Genomic DNA, 14,942 nt, shown 5'->3' with positions numbered 1-14,942 from the left:
TCTTGAGAAAAGCAAACTCTCATGTAACGTGGCCTAATGAGGATATACGAGAATTGAGAGTGCTGTCACGACCTGTCTGACTATGACTGAAAAATTGAACCATTTTTTTTTTTTTTAAATAGACTATTTCGACAAATATCAGAACCCCACACACTATCTAAAATATATGAGATTGCTACATTTGTTCAGTATAAAAAAAAAAGTGAATATGAATGTATGTCAGCCAGGTGTTCAAGTAGAGAGTTTGCGAAAGCATGCAATCTTGCCCTTTTTTTCTTTTTCCTAGATGACAGATGGAATACATTGCATATGTGTTATTGTAGCTGATACCTATTAGCGTTGCCACAGTCCTATTTTTTAAGCCAGCCATTCATTTATGCATAAACTGTACCATATATGGTGCTGTCTGTTTCCATGTGTTTCATTTTTGAGGGTCATTATAGCCCAATCCATAAGTCATACTAATAAGTTCTCATGGGCCATTGCCCAAAATAGGCTCTGGTTTTTATGTACATTTTTCATACAGCATTCTTAAAGCAGTTACAGATGATATGAAACCAAGACGAGCTGGACAGATATAGTTTGAAGCCTGACAGCTCTTTCTTATATGATCACAAGCAACAGTGATGTGATGCAGATGTGAAAATCTGTTTCACTGACTGGTAAAGAGCATTCCAAATGAAACATACAATCTCTGCGCCCTGCATTACTGCAGTTTATAAAGAGCACTGTTCCATTCATAGATTGCAGTGATGAGGATCTTTTCATGGGCATTCTGAGTCTGGTTTCAATAGTGATAGAAGCACTGGAGGTTCTGCTTTTTACATTTAATGTAACATGCAAGGCTTTTAAGGCTAACTTGATATTGCTATAAAACATTGATTTTAGTGCGCTCACTACACCCAAACCCTGCCTTTTTCTCATATTTTGATGTATAATTCTAAACATAACCAGATTTTCCATCCAATTCTTAAAAACCTTTTGGTTTGTTCTATTTTTAACTTGGGCTCTAAACAGTGGGAGATCTTAATATTGCCATCCTAAAATGTATGGGTATTCTTATCTTTATTTATTTATTAGCAAACACCCTTATCCAAGACGACTTACAATTTTTACAACTAATCTGCCGGTAGTGGAGGAGCAGAGGGGGTGAGACAGGGTGTAGGGAGAAATGATATTCTGGACAGCAGAGGTCAAGACAGCGATAGATGAGTACAAGAGCCAGTGCAGAGAGCGGAAGGGAAAAGACAAGGCGAGTAGCAGAGTTTTGGATGAGCTGGAGTTGACGGATAGCAGAGGCAGGGAGGCTGGCCAGGAGGGAGTTGCAGTAGTCAAGACGGGACAGTACCAGGGCCTGAACTAGGAACAGTGTGAAGTAGTTGGTGAGGAAGGGGCGAATTCTGCAGATGTTGCTAAGTAAGAAGCGATAGGAGCGTGCCAGAGTAGAGATGTGGTGAGAATAGGAGAGGGAAGAGTCGAGGGTGACACCAAGGTTCTTGGTGGATGAGGAAGGAGCGAGCATAGTTGATTCAAGAGGAATAGAGACAGAGAGATGAGGGAGGGAGGAAGGGGAAAGAAAAGGAGGTCTGATATGGAGAGGTTGAGTTTAAGATGATGCGAGTGCATACAGGAGGAGATGGCCAAGAGGCAGATAGAGATATTGGAATCAGAGAGGGGAAAGGAGAGGAAGATCTGGGCATCATCAGCATATAAATTACACAAGAAGCTATAGGAGGAGATGAGAGGACCCAGGGAGTGGGTGAGGAGAGAAAACTGGATGGGTCCCAGGACTGAGCCTGTCGAAAGAGAGCAAGAGGCAGAGGCTGAGCCATGCCAGGACACCTGGTACGTGCGATCAGCGAGATAGGAGGAGAACCAGGCAAGAGCAGTGCCGGAGAGTCCCAGGTCAGTGAGGGAGGACAGGAGAATAGAGTGGTTGACTGCGTCAAAGGCAGCAGAGAGGTTGAGGAGAATTAGAAGGGAGGAGTGGGAGGCGGCATAGGCAGGGAGTAGAGTTAAGGATGGAGAGAAGAGCAGTTTCAGTGAAGTGTGCTGTGCAAAAACCAGATTTGAGGGTGTCGAGCAGATAGTGTGTTGACAGGAAAGCAGAGAGCTGGTGATGTACGGCTCACTTGAGAGTTTTAGAGCGGAATGGGAGAAGGGAGACAGGGTGGTAGTTCTGGAGGGATGAAGGATCAAGGAAGGGTTTTTTAAGATGGGGTGATGCAGGCATGTTTGAAGGCAAAGGGGAAACAGGCAGAAAGCAGAGAGGTGTTGAGAAGCAATGAAATGAAAGGGAGTAAAGCCTTATTTTCTGGGGACCTAATTTCACTGTATTTGTATTGTATGTTGTAGTGTTAATATGTGGGTCAATGAGGGAAAACACCAGTAAGATAAATACAGAGTTAATGTGCAGTAGTAGTTCCTTCTGCTGCGATTTAGATCATTTAAATAGACTAATGATGGCTTACATAACGAATTACATGAAGACACTATAGAGTCGCTTCATTAGAAACAGCCCTAAATACTTGTTTGATCTCCTTTTAAAATAAATGTTCTGGAACAAGCTGCAATGTGGCGTGGGATAGATTCAATGTTGACTTTTGATGTAGAATATAGTACAGTGTGGAATCGCTTTCCCAAAATTGCAAATGAAGTTAATTTTAATTTTATTCCTACATGGAGAACATTTTTTGAAAGTGATGTTATCTCTTCAATGGTGAATTTTTAACTGCTATGCATCGGTTTATTTATATCCTGAATCAATTTAAAATGAAAAAATGATTCTATTGAAAACTTAATTATACATACATGCTTCCTGAAATAAGAAGTTATATATTGCTATTATTAAAAGGATCATTTAAATCTAATATATACATTGTATAAAAAACATAAGAATGTAAAACTTCTATAGGTATTCAAAGATATTTAGTGAGCCTGTAATATATATTATGAATTTTATAATATTGAAATTGAAGTTCCACAAATGAAGTCTTTTAGTGTGGTGTCATAGAGGAATAACTGTACTTACTAATCCTTCAGTGGGATTTCTGATTCAGGGCACTTGCCCTTTTTAAAAAGGCACATCCAGCTTTCTGTGTAGCCATCCATTTCTTCATTCCAAGCAGCTCTTTGAGCAGCTTAAATACAGCAGCCATTCCACAATGTGATAAATCATTTATTGGATCACTCAACCTGATGGGGGAGGTGTGGGAGTCAAATGGGGTCACTGGCCTTCTAATGAGAATATATATTTCCTAGCAATTTAGAAGCACATAAAACTACAACACAGGACGCACTATGCATCTTTTCAATGCAAAATGCTTTAATTCAATTTAAGATTTTTACCAAAGTAAAACACAATGTATTTTATTAAGGTTTTACAGTTCTAAGCAATACAATTAAGCAAGAAATTAAAGGACATAGCTCATAACAATTTTATTCAAAAGTTGTTTGAAATAATTTTTGAACATTTTTTCTAATTATCATTTTACACAAATGTTCTTAGCATACAAGTACTGATAATTATTTTCATAACACATACAAAGAACTTCTAAACATATCAATATGAATGATAGCATTTTGAATTAGTACAATATAAGGGTGTTAATACTGTGTTTGGAGGGTAATGTAGCCGCAAAGTCAAAAAGACTCACAAGACACACATATATATATAACAACGAGTTTATTTAGCAATAAAGTTGGAAACAAGTACGAACCAAAGGTTTTAAAATCCACTTTAAGACTAGCAACATTATCATGGGTCCACCAATTTTTCTTCATTTTTTTGGTTTGTATTTTTCACTTTACACAGATATTTCAAAGACAACGCTATAGAAGAAATGTTGATGCTGCTCTAAAGTATCGAATCACTTCATGTGTTGTAGTTCAATCTCACTCCAATAATGTTATTGCTATCACACCATGCGATCTACATTAACGGTAACATGAGGCAGCAATTTTATCTATAGTGAAAATGTCCGTATCGCAAATTAACTTTGAAAAAAATGTATATGAGGTCTTAAACTTGAGAAAGTAACTTGATGTTTTTTGTTTCTCTCCAGAGTGAATAAAAATATGACAGGATAATAAACGTCACTGCCTTAGTAAGATAATCATGCTGATGTAAAACCTTAGCTGCTTTGCAAGTCAATGGAACTGACTTTGCTTGCTACTGAAGTGATATGCCATTGTATTTCACAGCAATCTGCTATTTTTAAACCAGTCTTTGTAGCATCTGCAAAAAGGCAGGTCATAATTATGATGGATTAGACTGTGGAGTTTAGACTGAGTGCAGCAATTATTTTGCAGATGCTGCTGATGTGTCATGCATTAATAATTATGTGAAGCAGACAAAATCCATGCATGGGGTGCAATCTATAGTTTGCTTTGAGTGAATGTACCGAAAACAGCTGAGCATATGTGTGCTTTTGAAGGAAATTGAATGGGGTTATTCGGTCTCATAGGAGCCAATATAGGACCCTCTCTTGCATTATGTATGTTTTTTATAGGCAGAAAGGAACTAAACACACTCATATTCACTACTGGATGTTTGATTTTTGGTCTGCCACTGTTTTGCCTCTAAACTATAAAACATTATATTTAAGGCCCAATTTCTTTATATAGATTATGTATTATTTTTGTAATATTTTCTTATAGTTCAAACATAACACAAATCAGAAAGTAAACACATTTGCCTTAAAAATGTGTTTATCTTCAGGTACGAATACATTAGTAATCTACAGTAATACAAATAAATGGGTGACACTTTATATTGCGTCGCTTAAATTAATATTAAATAGATATGCAATTGCATATTAAATGAATATTTAATAAATATGCAATAGCTGGTTTCTTGCTAAATGTTAACCAAATGTTGATGTATATTACGCTTTGTTACCCTTGAAAATATGTAATAATTTTCCATTGTTTACATGTTTTTAATTGAAAATACAGTTAATCTAACTTAAATGTTAATGGAAAGTAACAAGGAATAATTGAACGTAAATTTAATATCAACTGCGGATCTATTAAATATTAATTTAACATTAATTTAATATGCAATGGCATATCTAGTTAATATTAATTTATGCCACATAAAATAAAACGTTACCAATAAATGAATATTCAGAGAGTGGTCTAGTACACTTTCAAATGTTTCACACGTAGCTTGACAGCTATTGACTTACTGGTTGGTTTCCCCTAATGAACCCTAATATTAGAAAATGTATAGCTAAGAACAAGGTTTGTATGTTTTGCTCTCTCTCAGAAAAGCTGTGCTCAAAGGAATCTTCAGCAGTCACATTAAATACCACAAGCATAAATTGCTTAAAAAACATATAATGTGTTCCATGGCTGTGGAGCAAAAGCAGGTCACACCATTAAGTAACTGTGATTGACATTTATGTGTCTCTGCTGACTGAAGACTTCAGTCCTCAAGAGCATTTCAAGAGAGGCCCATTTCTTTTTTTCTCAATATTTGCTTGATGGAAAGGCATCCTGATAATGTAGGGTGTAGACAATAAAGTGACGAGGGCACTGCATATGTACAGAACCTACTACAGGTTATTGTGTTTTGAGTAATATACCTCTTACAGTACTTGCAAAGAGAGTGGGGCAAATGACATAAAATAAGAGTCATGACCTTTGTTTATACAAATTAGTGCACATTGGTATAGCTATTGGTAAATTTGAAATTGAATTAAAGAGTTTGAATATACAGTGCAGCCCACTTATAAGAATCACATCCATCCTGGGTGTTTAGATTCTTATAAGCAATTGATTCTTATAAGCAGTTGAATCTTAAAAGCGGACCAATGTGATTACTGTGGTGCAGAATTAAACTTAGTATGAGAATGATACAAGCTTGTTCCCTGGCTGCATTGTAAAGGGCTGACCACTAGATGTCACGAGTTCCCGCATGTATGCACACCCACGAAAAATCCACAGCTGCTTTCCTAAATGAATTATGGATAATAGTCAATTGGTTAACTGCTTGTTAAAGTTAATGACACCTCGATAGAAATGGCTTAGCCGATAGCTTTGTGATGGGGGTATAGAGGCGTAAGGAAGCAGAAGTAACAAAAAGAAACCTAAACTCGAATAAGAGAGCTAGTGTTTGTTCCACACAAAGTACTGTTAGTTAGTGTTCCGGCTGAGAGCGAGGTTTATTTTTTTTGTTTTATTAGCGGTTGTTTCGCCACCACAGTGTAAGAAAAATAAAACCAACACTGGTTTAAAACTGTAAATCAAGACTCCAGCCTGATAATTTACACTGTCCGCGGCCACTCTCTCGCATTACAATTAGCAAAAGCATGCCATCAGCAGTTTAAATACAGTATACACATGTCAATGGTGCTCAATCACTGAGGACAATACATCAAAACAAGTCCTCGTGGTTAAGCAGCATGTTATATGATCACGGTTATGTTTACTCAAGGCTGCAGAATTCTATTTTACTACATTATACTTGAGAAGCAATCGTCTCATGAGGGTGCCTAGTTTAACAGCTGTGTGGTGTTACGTGTAATGGCCTTTGAATTAAAATGACATCACAGTATAGTATTTTATTGTCAGGACTATCACTGCATTTAAGCATCTATGGCTTACTTATTTTCTGTTGCGATGCAAATCTCAATAAGCGAAGCTCTGCAATCACCCCCACCTCCCCCGCTCCTCCTCCTCACAGTGCCGAGCCTCAATCCCACTTCCTCTACATGTATATCACACAATAACACTGCTGTACTCAGTATGTATTCAGTGAATGTGTATTGACTTTACTGAAACACATTTTCACTAACAGAGAACATAAACAAAGAAAACATACCTGCACAATGCAGTGGCGCAGCCACGTTTTATTACAAATCAGTGTTTTCTGTGTCATTGCACTATCCACACTGCGTACATATTTAATCACGCAAGATGTGATCAAATTAAAATTCAAAAACAGCTTTTATTGGATGTACACGTACTTGATCAAATACCGTATGATTCTCATAAGCAGATTATTTTACATTGGTTAGTATAGGAATGATTTGGTCCCAGTGGTTTTGATCACTATATGAGGTTGATTCTTATATCACTGCAATGGACTACCCTGTAGTTCACAGACACTGAGGGATGTGTTGCAGAAATCTCATTCTTCTCCTGCCTTTAATAATGATGTAAGAGATGAATAGCAGCATGTTATAGTATGCAGTGTGGTTTTGGTAAGTCCATCCAAGTGGAAATAACTGTTGTTAAATTTGTGCACCACGGGCCCTGCTGTAAATTATCCTCTGTGTTTTAGGGGAAGCAACAGTACCCTGTTTAAATAAAAATATAACTGATATTACTTGGCGAATGTAAAGTATTGCACAGTTTAAGACAGTTAACTCTCAAGTACACCCACAAGTAGCAACCATCAACTAGTAACCATCAACAAAAGACTAAACAGTTTTGATAAAGAAGGTAACTCATTTACCTCAACCATAAATCAGTTGGTTAATTTCAACCTCTCTATGACATGCTTGTGGCCAGGTCAGGTAGTTGTTTGCAGTCCACCAGGCTCTCACAGCATCTTGTTGAGGGTCAAATCAAAAATGGAACTCTGCCAGAGTTGTCCTGCCTTAAAGCATTCTACTCTATAGACATTGTAACACTCACCTGTTGTCTATGCAATGACCTTCTAAGGATGCTAAAGCAATCACTGCTTTCTTCTGTGCCTACAATGATGATATTAAAAAGGTTTTAAAGAGTTGCACCTAACTGGAAATGTTGGGTTAATGATAATATTGTTAATGTAAATAGGGTTAATGTAAAATACTTTTGGAAAAGCAGTAACTATAAGTAGGGCTTCTAGTTTTCGTTTTTTTATTTTCCATGTCTCTCCCCCCCTTTAAACCTTAATTAATAGTTGTCAAGTGAATACAAGATTGTTTAAATTAGCGGCGCACTACTAGAAACTAACGCAGTGGATACTAAGCCAAATTCGGCGATTAGAGCCAGAACGAACTGCAGGTTCAAATAGAATCAGGTGGGATTAGTGCACGTAGTTTGTTAACTCAATCAAGATATGTGGGTAAAAAGAAACAACTTCTTTTGGTAATTAGTGTTTGATTAAGAAAGCGTCAACTCAGAATATGTTTAAAGGGACATCACGTGATCAAAAATAAAATCTGAAAACTAGAAGCCCTAGTTATAAGTTAGGGCTTGGCAGTATGAAGAAATAACTCAAACTAAAATTAGAAGTATTCTGGAATAACTGGTATGTTTTCTGGCTTGCAGGCAAACGTTGATTTGTAAAACTTGTGCGAACAGAAAAGCGTATGTTTACCAGGTATTATTACAAATAATATCTCCTGCTCCAATGACTCCTCAACAGGCTTTAGAATGCATACACTTATCTGGACCTGATCCTAATCACATGTTTAATGTTTTATATGCTATTAATGCCTAGTGCATCCACCAAAAATACAATGAATATAATGAGGTTCATAGTTTTAAACTCGATAATTAAGTTATTATACTAAAAAAGGCTGTAAAACAGACAGTAACTAAAACTGTGTTGTACTGTATGCTTGCCAGTACAATATGGTTTGTTTTTGAATACCTGCTTTATGATTACTCAAAGCAACAGGTAAGATGTCACATGTGTTTTCCCTAGTTTTATTTTGTCTTTTGTATCAGTGCAGTAGTCACCAGCACATGTACTTAGAATCTAATCTAGACACTGACTTTGTCAACATTTACCAAGATTAAGAATCTTCAATACAGCCATCCAGTACTACAATATGTACAATACTGTACATGCTTTAATGCTAACTTGTGGGGTATGCGTTAACTACAAACTTACATTTTAACTGTAATGTTGCTTTTACTGTAGAAAACGTAGTTTTACAATAAAAACCAAATCAACAATTATTCTTATGGTCTTTATTAACCATAAACAATATCGCTGTGAAGCAAATAAACACAGAAACTGATTTTTTTGTATTCCAACGTTGCAGAATACATATAACTGCAAGCGCATAGTATATATTTCTAAAGAAACGCTAATATTGTATTCCTGATTGATTCCATGGCTATTGCAATATAAAGCATTCCAACTCTCTCCAAACACAGAATATTGTATTTATTATATAGATTTACCTATATATAAATGTGGTTGACAGATAGGTAAATTGGTAGGCTGGACTGAGGCATCGAGAAATCCAGAATCGAAAATCAAGAAAGCAATCGCTTTTTCACCAGTCTCAAACATACACTGCCTGCAAATGAGTGGATTCTACCACGTGGATTTATTTTTTGTTTGTTTGTTTGTTTTTTATTGAAAGCCCACCACACTCATTCTGGACACATGTTTTTAGCAGTTCCCAGGCAGGCTACAAGCTGTCCCGTCATTTTTCTAGATACCGCATGCTGTATATTAGATTGACCATTGAAACACTGGGAATCAATAAAAGAAGTTTAATAACATGTGAAATTAAGCTTTGCAGGAAAATTGCAATGCATATTTGTTATACACTAAATTTAATAATATGTAATATTTTTTTTTTTCTATGCATAAAACACCCTTTACACAGCTATCTGGAGTACTGAAGCCATCTAAAAATATATATATATAGTTGGCTTCTGCAGAGAATTTACTCTTTTGTAATAAATATTATGGACTGAGCTCGTTGGTTTCTGGTGCACAGCTGAAAATAAAGTTTATAAAGTAATTAACAAATGCTTGAATGTGTTTTTAAACAGCTTGAGGGCAATTTTTCTGGGCAATTTAAACCAAAAATATAATTCATTAACTATATATGGTTCAGCTAAGTTGTCAAATGAGTAACTCATTTTCTAAACTGTGTTTTTGTTACTTATTAATTTGACATAAGATCTTTCAAGATTAGGGACTGCGGAATAATGAATGCTGTCTAAAACAATGGCGATTAAGACAGTTTTACTTTATTTCAACTCCTGACAGTAATCCCCCAGACAAAGAATGCTGGCACGCAAGCAATTTTTAAAGTTAAAACAGAAGCTTGTTAACTCGTTGATGTTTTTCTACATTATTTACTATTACTATTACTGCTGTAACCTAGCATTAACCTATATAGTTAAGCATAACTTGGTACTCGCATGAAGGTGTGCTGTGCAGTAAGCTTCAGCTTGGGGGGTATTGATTTCAAAGCAATTAGAGGGGATAGAATTAAGTCAGGCAAGCCCCCCTATTGTTCAAAAGTTTGAATGGACTAAATAGGTCTTTTTTGCATGTAGCAAATCAGAAGAGTAATTTTCGGTTTTATTATTATAAACACAACACAATTTCCAGAGAATTCATATGCCGACATGTCTTTTGAACCAGTTAATCCAGTGATGAGGGTTTAAGGTTTTAGGGCCCTCTGTTTTTTAATCTACTACTGACAGAAATTTAGATTTCACAAGTGTGTTACATTTCAGGTTCACAGGACTTTGTGCCATGTAAAAAACAGCAAGCATAAAGCCTTTTATTTTCTTTGTGATTTTCAGGTACGTTCAGAGGGCAGCCTTGTGGATGGACCCAGAGCAGACCAGATGGAATCGGATAGGGCCAGTCATGTGGCAGACAAGAGACTGAATTCAACTAATGTTCATCAGACTGAAAATCTGATCACAAAATTGCAGAATGGAAACCAATTACCGGAAGCACTCCAACACCAAATCAATGGGGATAACAACTGGAACCCTTTTAAAAGTAACTTGGGAGTCAACCACATGAAGAGGCAACAAGAAAACTGTTCAAGCCCTGCAGTAATGCAAGACTTAATTGAAAATAACCCCTATGTTCAAAATGGGATAAAGCACGCTTTTAGTGAATCGTCGTTACTGCAGCTTCATGAGTCCAAAGAAGTCCGGTTAGATTTGGAGGTAAATGGCCAAGAAAGTAAAGTAGCAGAAAACAATGTGATCAATGCGTGTAGTAAAAAAGAAGCTCTGGGAATAGCAAGGACAGAAAATAGTTTTCCAGAACTGAAAAAGCCTTTAGAGTGTGAAAGTGATGGTCCTGAATGCCCTAAACTTCAGAAACACAATCAGGACAGGAAAAACTGTAACTATTACAACAGGGACATTTTCTCTCTATCCAGGAACAAGCAAGTGCCAATCTCCAATGGTGCTACAGTTTCTCCTTCCTCCATGGAAAACATGGACGGTGACCTTCTGGAAGAAACATTGTCTCAGTATTACCCAGACCATGTTTCCATTGCATTGCAGAACAATGCATCTCAGGAACATGTTGTCAATAGCACTGTTGCAAATGACTTGACCATCGAGGCAACACATTCACCCCATACCCCAGGTTTGGCAATTTCACCCCAGATCTCTGCTTCTACACATCCTCAAGTGCCAGATAAAGTCTCCCCAAAAGTCCACACCCCCAATACCTATAATAAACCAGTGAGCACGGACAGCTTCCTAAATGAGTTTCAAGGAGAGACCCAGCAGCCTAAACAGCAGCAATCTTACAACCTGCAGAACATTCCGGTGACAACTCAACAATGTCACAAGGGGCAGGTGCCCGACAAAGTCCAACCTGCGAGACCTGGGAGTAGTTTACAAGGTAAAACCAACATAGAGTGTTTTTCCAATGAATCTGAGATGTCAGCTATGTTCCATAAACCAAATGCAGGCCTAAGTGTAGAGCCTTATGCTGGGGAAGTAGACAAATTCATCCCTTTTGAAAACATTAATGAAAAAGATCTGGAAAGGATAATCAGAAATGAGGAATCTAAAACTGGACACCGGTCACAGGCTTCCAGTCCCCCTTCACAGTCTCAGAACCTTCAACACAGGGTGCTATACGCTACACAGCAACAGCTACGGGACTATAATGCAGCTGAAACCGGTGGCATTCTCGGCTCATCTATCTCACCTGCGTTACCGAACCAGCTACCTCCACCACAGCTGATTCGAGATCCACCGTTCTCAGCAAATGATCTGAAACCCCAGCCTCCTTATCAGCAGGGGCAGAAAGCTCTTCAGTACCTAACTACCCAGCAAAAGCAAGGCAGTGAGATGGAAAATGAAACGCCCTGTAATGGGGAAGCTGGTGAACTATTACAGCAGATGCACCCCTATCCTCAGATGAATTGGATAGATCTGAATTCTTTCCAGCCTTCGCAGCAAGGAGTCATGTCTCAAACATGGAAGGATTTAAATGCATTGTCACAGCAACAAAAGCAGATGCAGAGTCAGGGGGAAACACAAACGCAGAATTCAGGGGAGGTGCAAGGTCTTCAAATGCAGAGTTTCCAACAATCAACTTTGCAGCAGCAGGAGCAGCAGATGTCCCAAATGTACAAACCTGTTTTAGCACAGGATCAAACCCAGCAGGCTGCTGAATGGCAACAAAAAAATTCAAAAACCTCTTCAGTGGTACAAGCAGAGACTCACATGCAGCCAAACATGCTGCGTCATGGAAACCAGCAGTGCGATCTGTCCCAACAGCAAGTACCAAATCAGTTTCCGCCTCAGCTACAACAAGAGCACTTATGTGATAATACGCAAGATACACAGCAAATTATGTCACCAGAGTTTTTACAGGAGCAGCAACCACATCAACCTCAGTCTGAACAGCAACAGGTACAACATGTCTTGCAGCAACACTCTTCTCAAGACACTAAGGATGTAAAAATGGGTCCGCCACAAGATCCTATTCATTGGCCATTTGATCGCCAGCTCTTGAATAGGATGAAGTTGGAGGAGTACATCAGGTTAGAAAGGCAACTTAAAACATCAAACTACAAATCCCACCAAATGCAGCCAGAAACGTTAGCAAATGCTTCCAATAAGGAACCTTCTGTAGATCCATACTTGGAATCCACGCTACCAAACATACAGCCTCCCCAAAAGAACACTCTACAGTTTTCATATGGCAAAGCCAATGGCAGCATTCCTCAGGAGCAATATAAGTTCAACAAAATGCAAGATATGCAGCAAGCAAAGTACTTTCCAAGTCCTAGAACCCCAAAGCAATACTTGCAACAGCAACAAATCCAAGAGCCCGGACATCAATTGAATCACATAGGTGTCCCTCCACCACCACAGCAAGAAGGGCAAAGTTCTTTCAACCAACAAGTCATGGGCCATATTCACTCACAGATATATACAAAATCAGAATCACATGAACCGTGTGCTAAAACTAAACCAGAACAGCTCCCAAATTATAATCACAGGGAAGTTCACAAGCATGCTGCACTTCGGTGGCACCTGTTGCAAAAGCAGGAACAAGCTTACCATCAAAACTTGGAGGAGTTTAAAACGATACTGAAGTCCATCAAAAGTGAACACAATCCTCAGTCTAAGTCTTCTGTCCCTCTGCAAGCCAGAGAAATGGGAAACATGATTAAACAAGAATTTCTGCCGTCGAACTGTGAGCAGAAGAGCATCATTGCCACGATGGAGCAGCAGCTCAAACAATACCAGCTCTCCCCCTTGTTTGAAAGAAAAGATATGATTATAAAGTCGCCCAAGCAGGTCAAAGTTGAAACGTCAGGTGCTGTAACCATTCTGTCGACCAACGTCGACCTGGGAGGGGAGGACAAAAAGATGTCCTCCGATTTTACACCAACCAACAGAACTACAGACCACAACCTTAGCAATTTTATACAGTCTCCTCTAAAACTCATGGATACTCCTATCAAAAACCTACTGGATACACCAATTAAAACTCAGTATGATTTCCCATCCTGTCACTGTGTTGGTAAGGATACCTTGAGATTTTCAACATATATAGTATACTGAATTACAATAATACTACACAAGAGCTCATAGCAATAGCTCCAAAACTATGCCACCCAGTGGTTAATTTTAGTAGAAGCAGTATTTTTTATTTTTTTTTCAGAATGAATCTACCTAATATATTTACAGGGTTTCTTATAATGATATACATGGAAGTTACAGTAGATAGAACTAGATCATCTTACCTAATCAGAAAATAAACTTAGAAATGTTAAATCATACATAAGGACATTATACTATTTTAAGTAATACTTAAAACAATTAAAATAAATTAAACCGTTTATCTTATTACTGTTTACTTTTAAATGTATTCTATGTATATCCATTTGAGATTTATTTTAATAATGTTACAGTTGTACACCACCAGGAAGTACAATATTGTCAAAAATACTGGGATAATTGTTGCTTTGGAATTAGGTGCTGTATGTTTAAACAGATTCATACTATATGTACATTTTATTTATTTATTTTATTTGTTTGCAGAACAACTCAGTGAGAAAGACGAAGGTCCCTACTATACCCATCTTGGAGCTGCACCAAATGTAGCAGCTATGAGGGAAATCATGGAAACCAGGTAAAAATGGGGTGACAATGCTTGACAATCCCCCCCCCCCAATAAACACCTCTTCTTTCTATACCAGAATATTCACAATAATATACACAAATGGCCCATAGAACAGTTTTTAACATTTTTAACTTTTTTTTTTTTTTTTTTTTTTTTTTTGTGCTAAGGTTTGGCAAATCAGGAAAAGCTATCAGGATTGAGAAAGTTGTCTATACAGGGAAGGAGGGAAAGAGCACACAAGGGTGCCCCATTGCTAAATGGGTAAGAGATGTTTATTTTTATTATGAATTAATTCATTGGGTTAGTATTCAATTCAGCATCTATTCAAAGTCTTCTATGGACACATAAATGTTGCACAGGTGTAGTCTCATACAAATGTTGTACTAAGAGTGCACTTATTGGAGGGCTACTCATGGTGGGCTTTATGATTACAAACAGTCATAATAGGTGAACGTTTAAACATGTATTTATTTTTATAGTTAATATTCAAACAGCTAAGAAATTAACTGGAACATAAGACCCTAGTTATCAAAAAATATATTTTTGTCATTGAGTGTTCCTTATTTAACAATAATTGATAATTGAATAATGATTGTTTAGATTATTTTGAATTAATTAATAGATTTACACA

At 37.4% G+C, this 14,942-nt stretch overlaps 1 protein-coding gene across 1 annotated transcript in view; it reads left to right on the top strand.

Moving 5' to 3' along the window:
- Positions 1 to 14,942, top strand: part of LOC121321870 (methylcytosine dioxygenase TET2-like) — a 45,875-nt gene that overhangs the window by 18,884 nt on the left and 12,049 nt on the right. Inside the window, exons 2-4 of the mRNA XM_041261182.1 lie at positions 10,498 to 13,708; positions 14,230 to 14,320; positions 14,479 to 14,572. Coding sequence (XP_041117116.1) covers positions 10,543 to 13,708; positions 14,230 to 14,320; positions 14,479 to 14,572 — 3,351 coding nt within the window. The 5' untranslated portion in view covers positions 10,498 to 10,542. The remainder of the gene's footprint in view (positions 1 to 10,497; positions 13,709 to 14,229; positions 14,321 to 14,478; positions 14,573 to 14,942) is intronic.

Source organism: Polyodon spathula, chromosome 1 (assembly GCF_017654505.1).
Source record: "Polyodon spathula isolate WHYD16114869_AA chromosome 1, ASM1765450v1, whole genome shotgun sequence".
Lineage (NCBI taxonomy): Eukaryota > Metazoa > Chordata > Actinopteri > Acipenseriformes > Polyodontidae > Polyodon > Polyodon spathula.
Note: the sequence above shows the minus strand (reverse complement) of the source record. Positions and strands in the feature narration are given on the sequence as shown.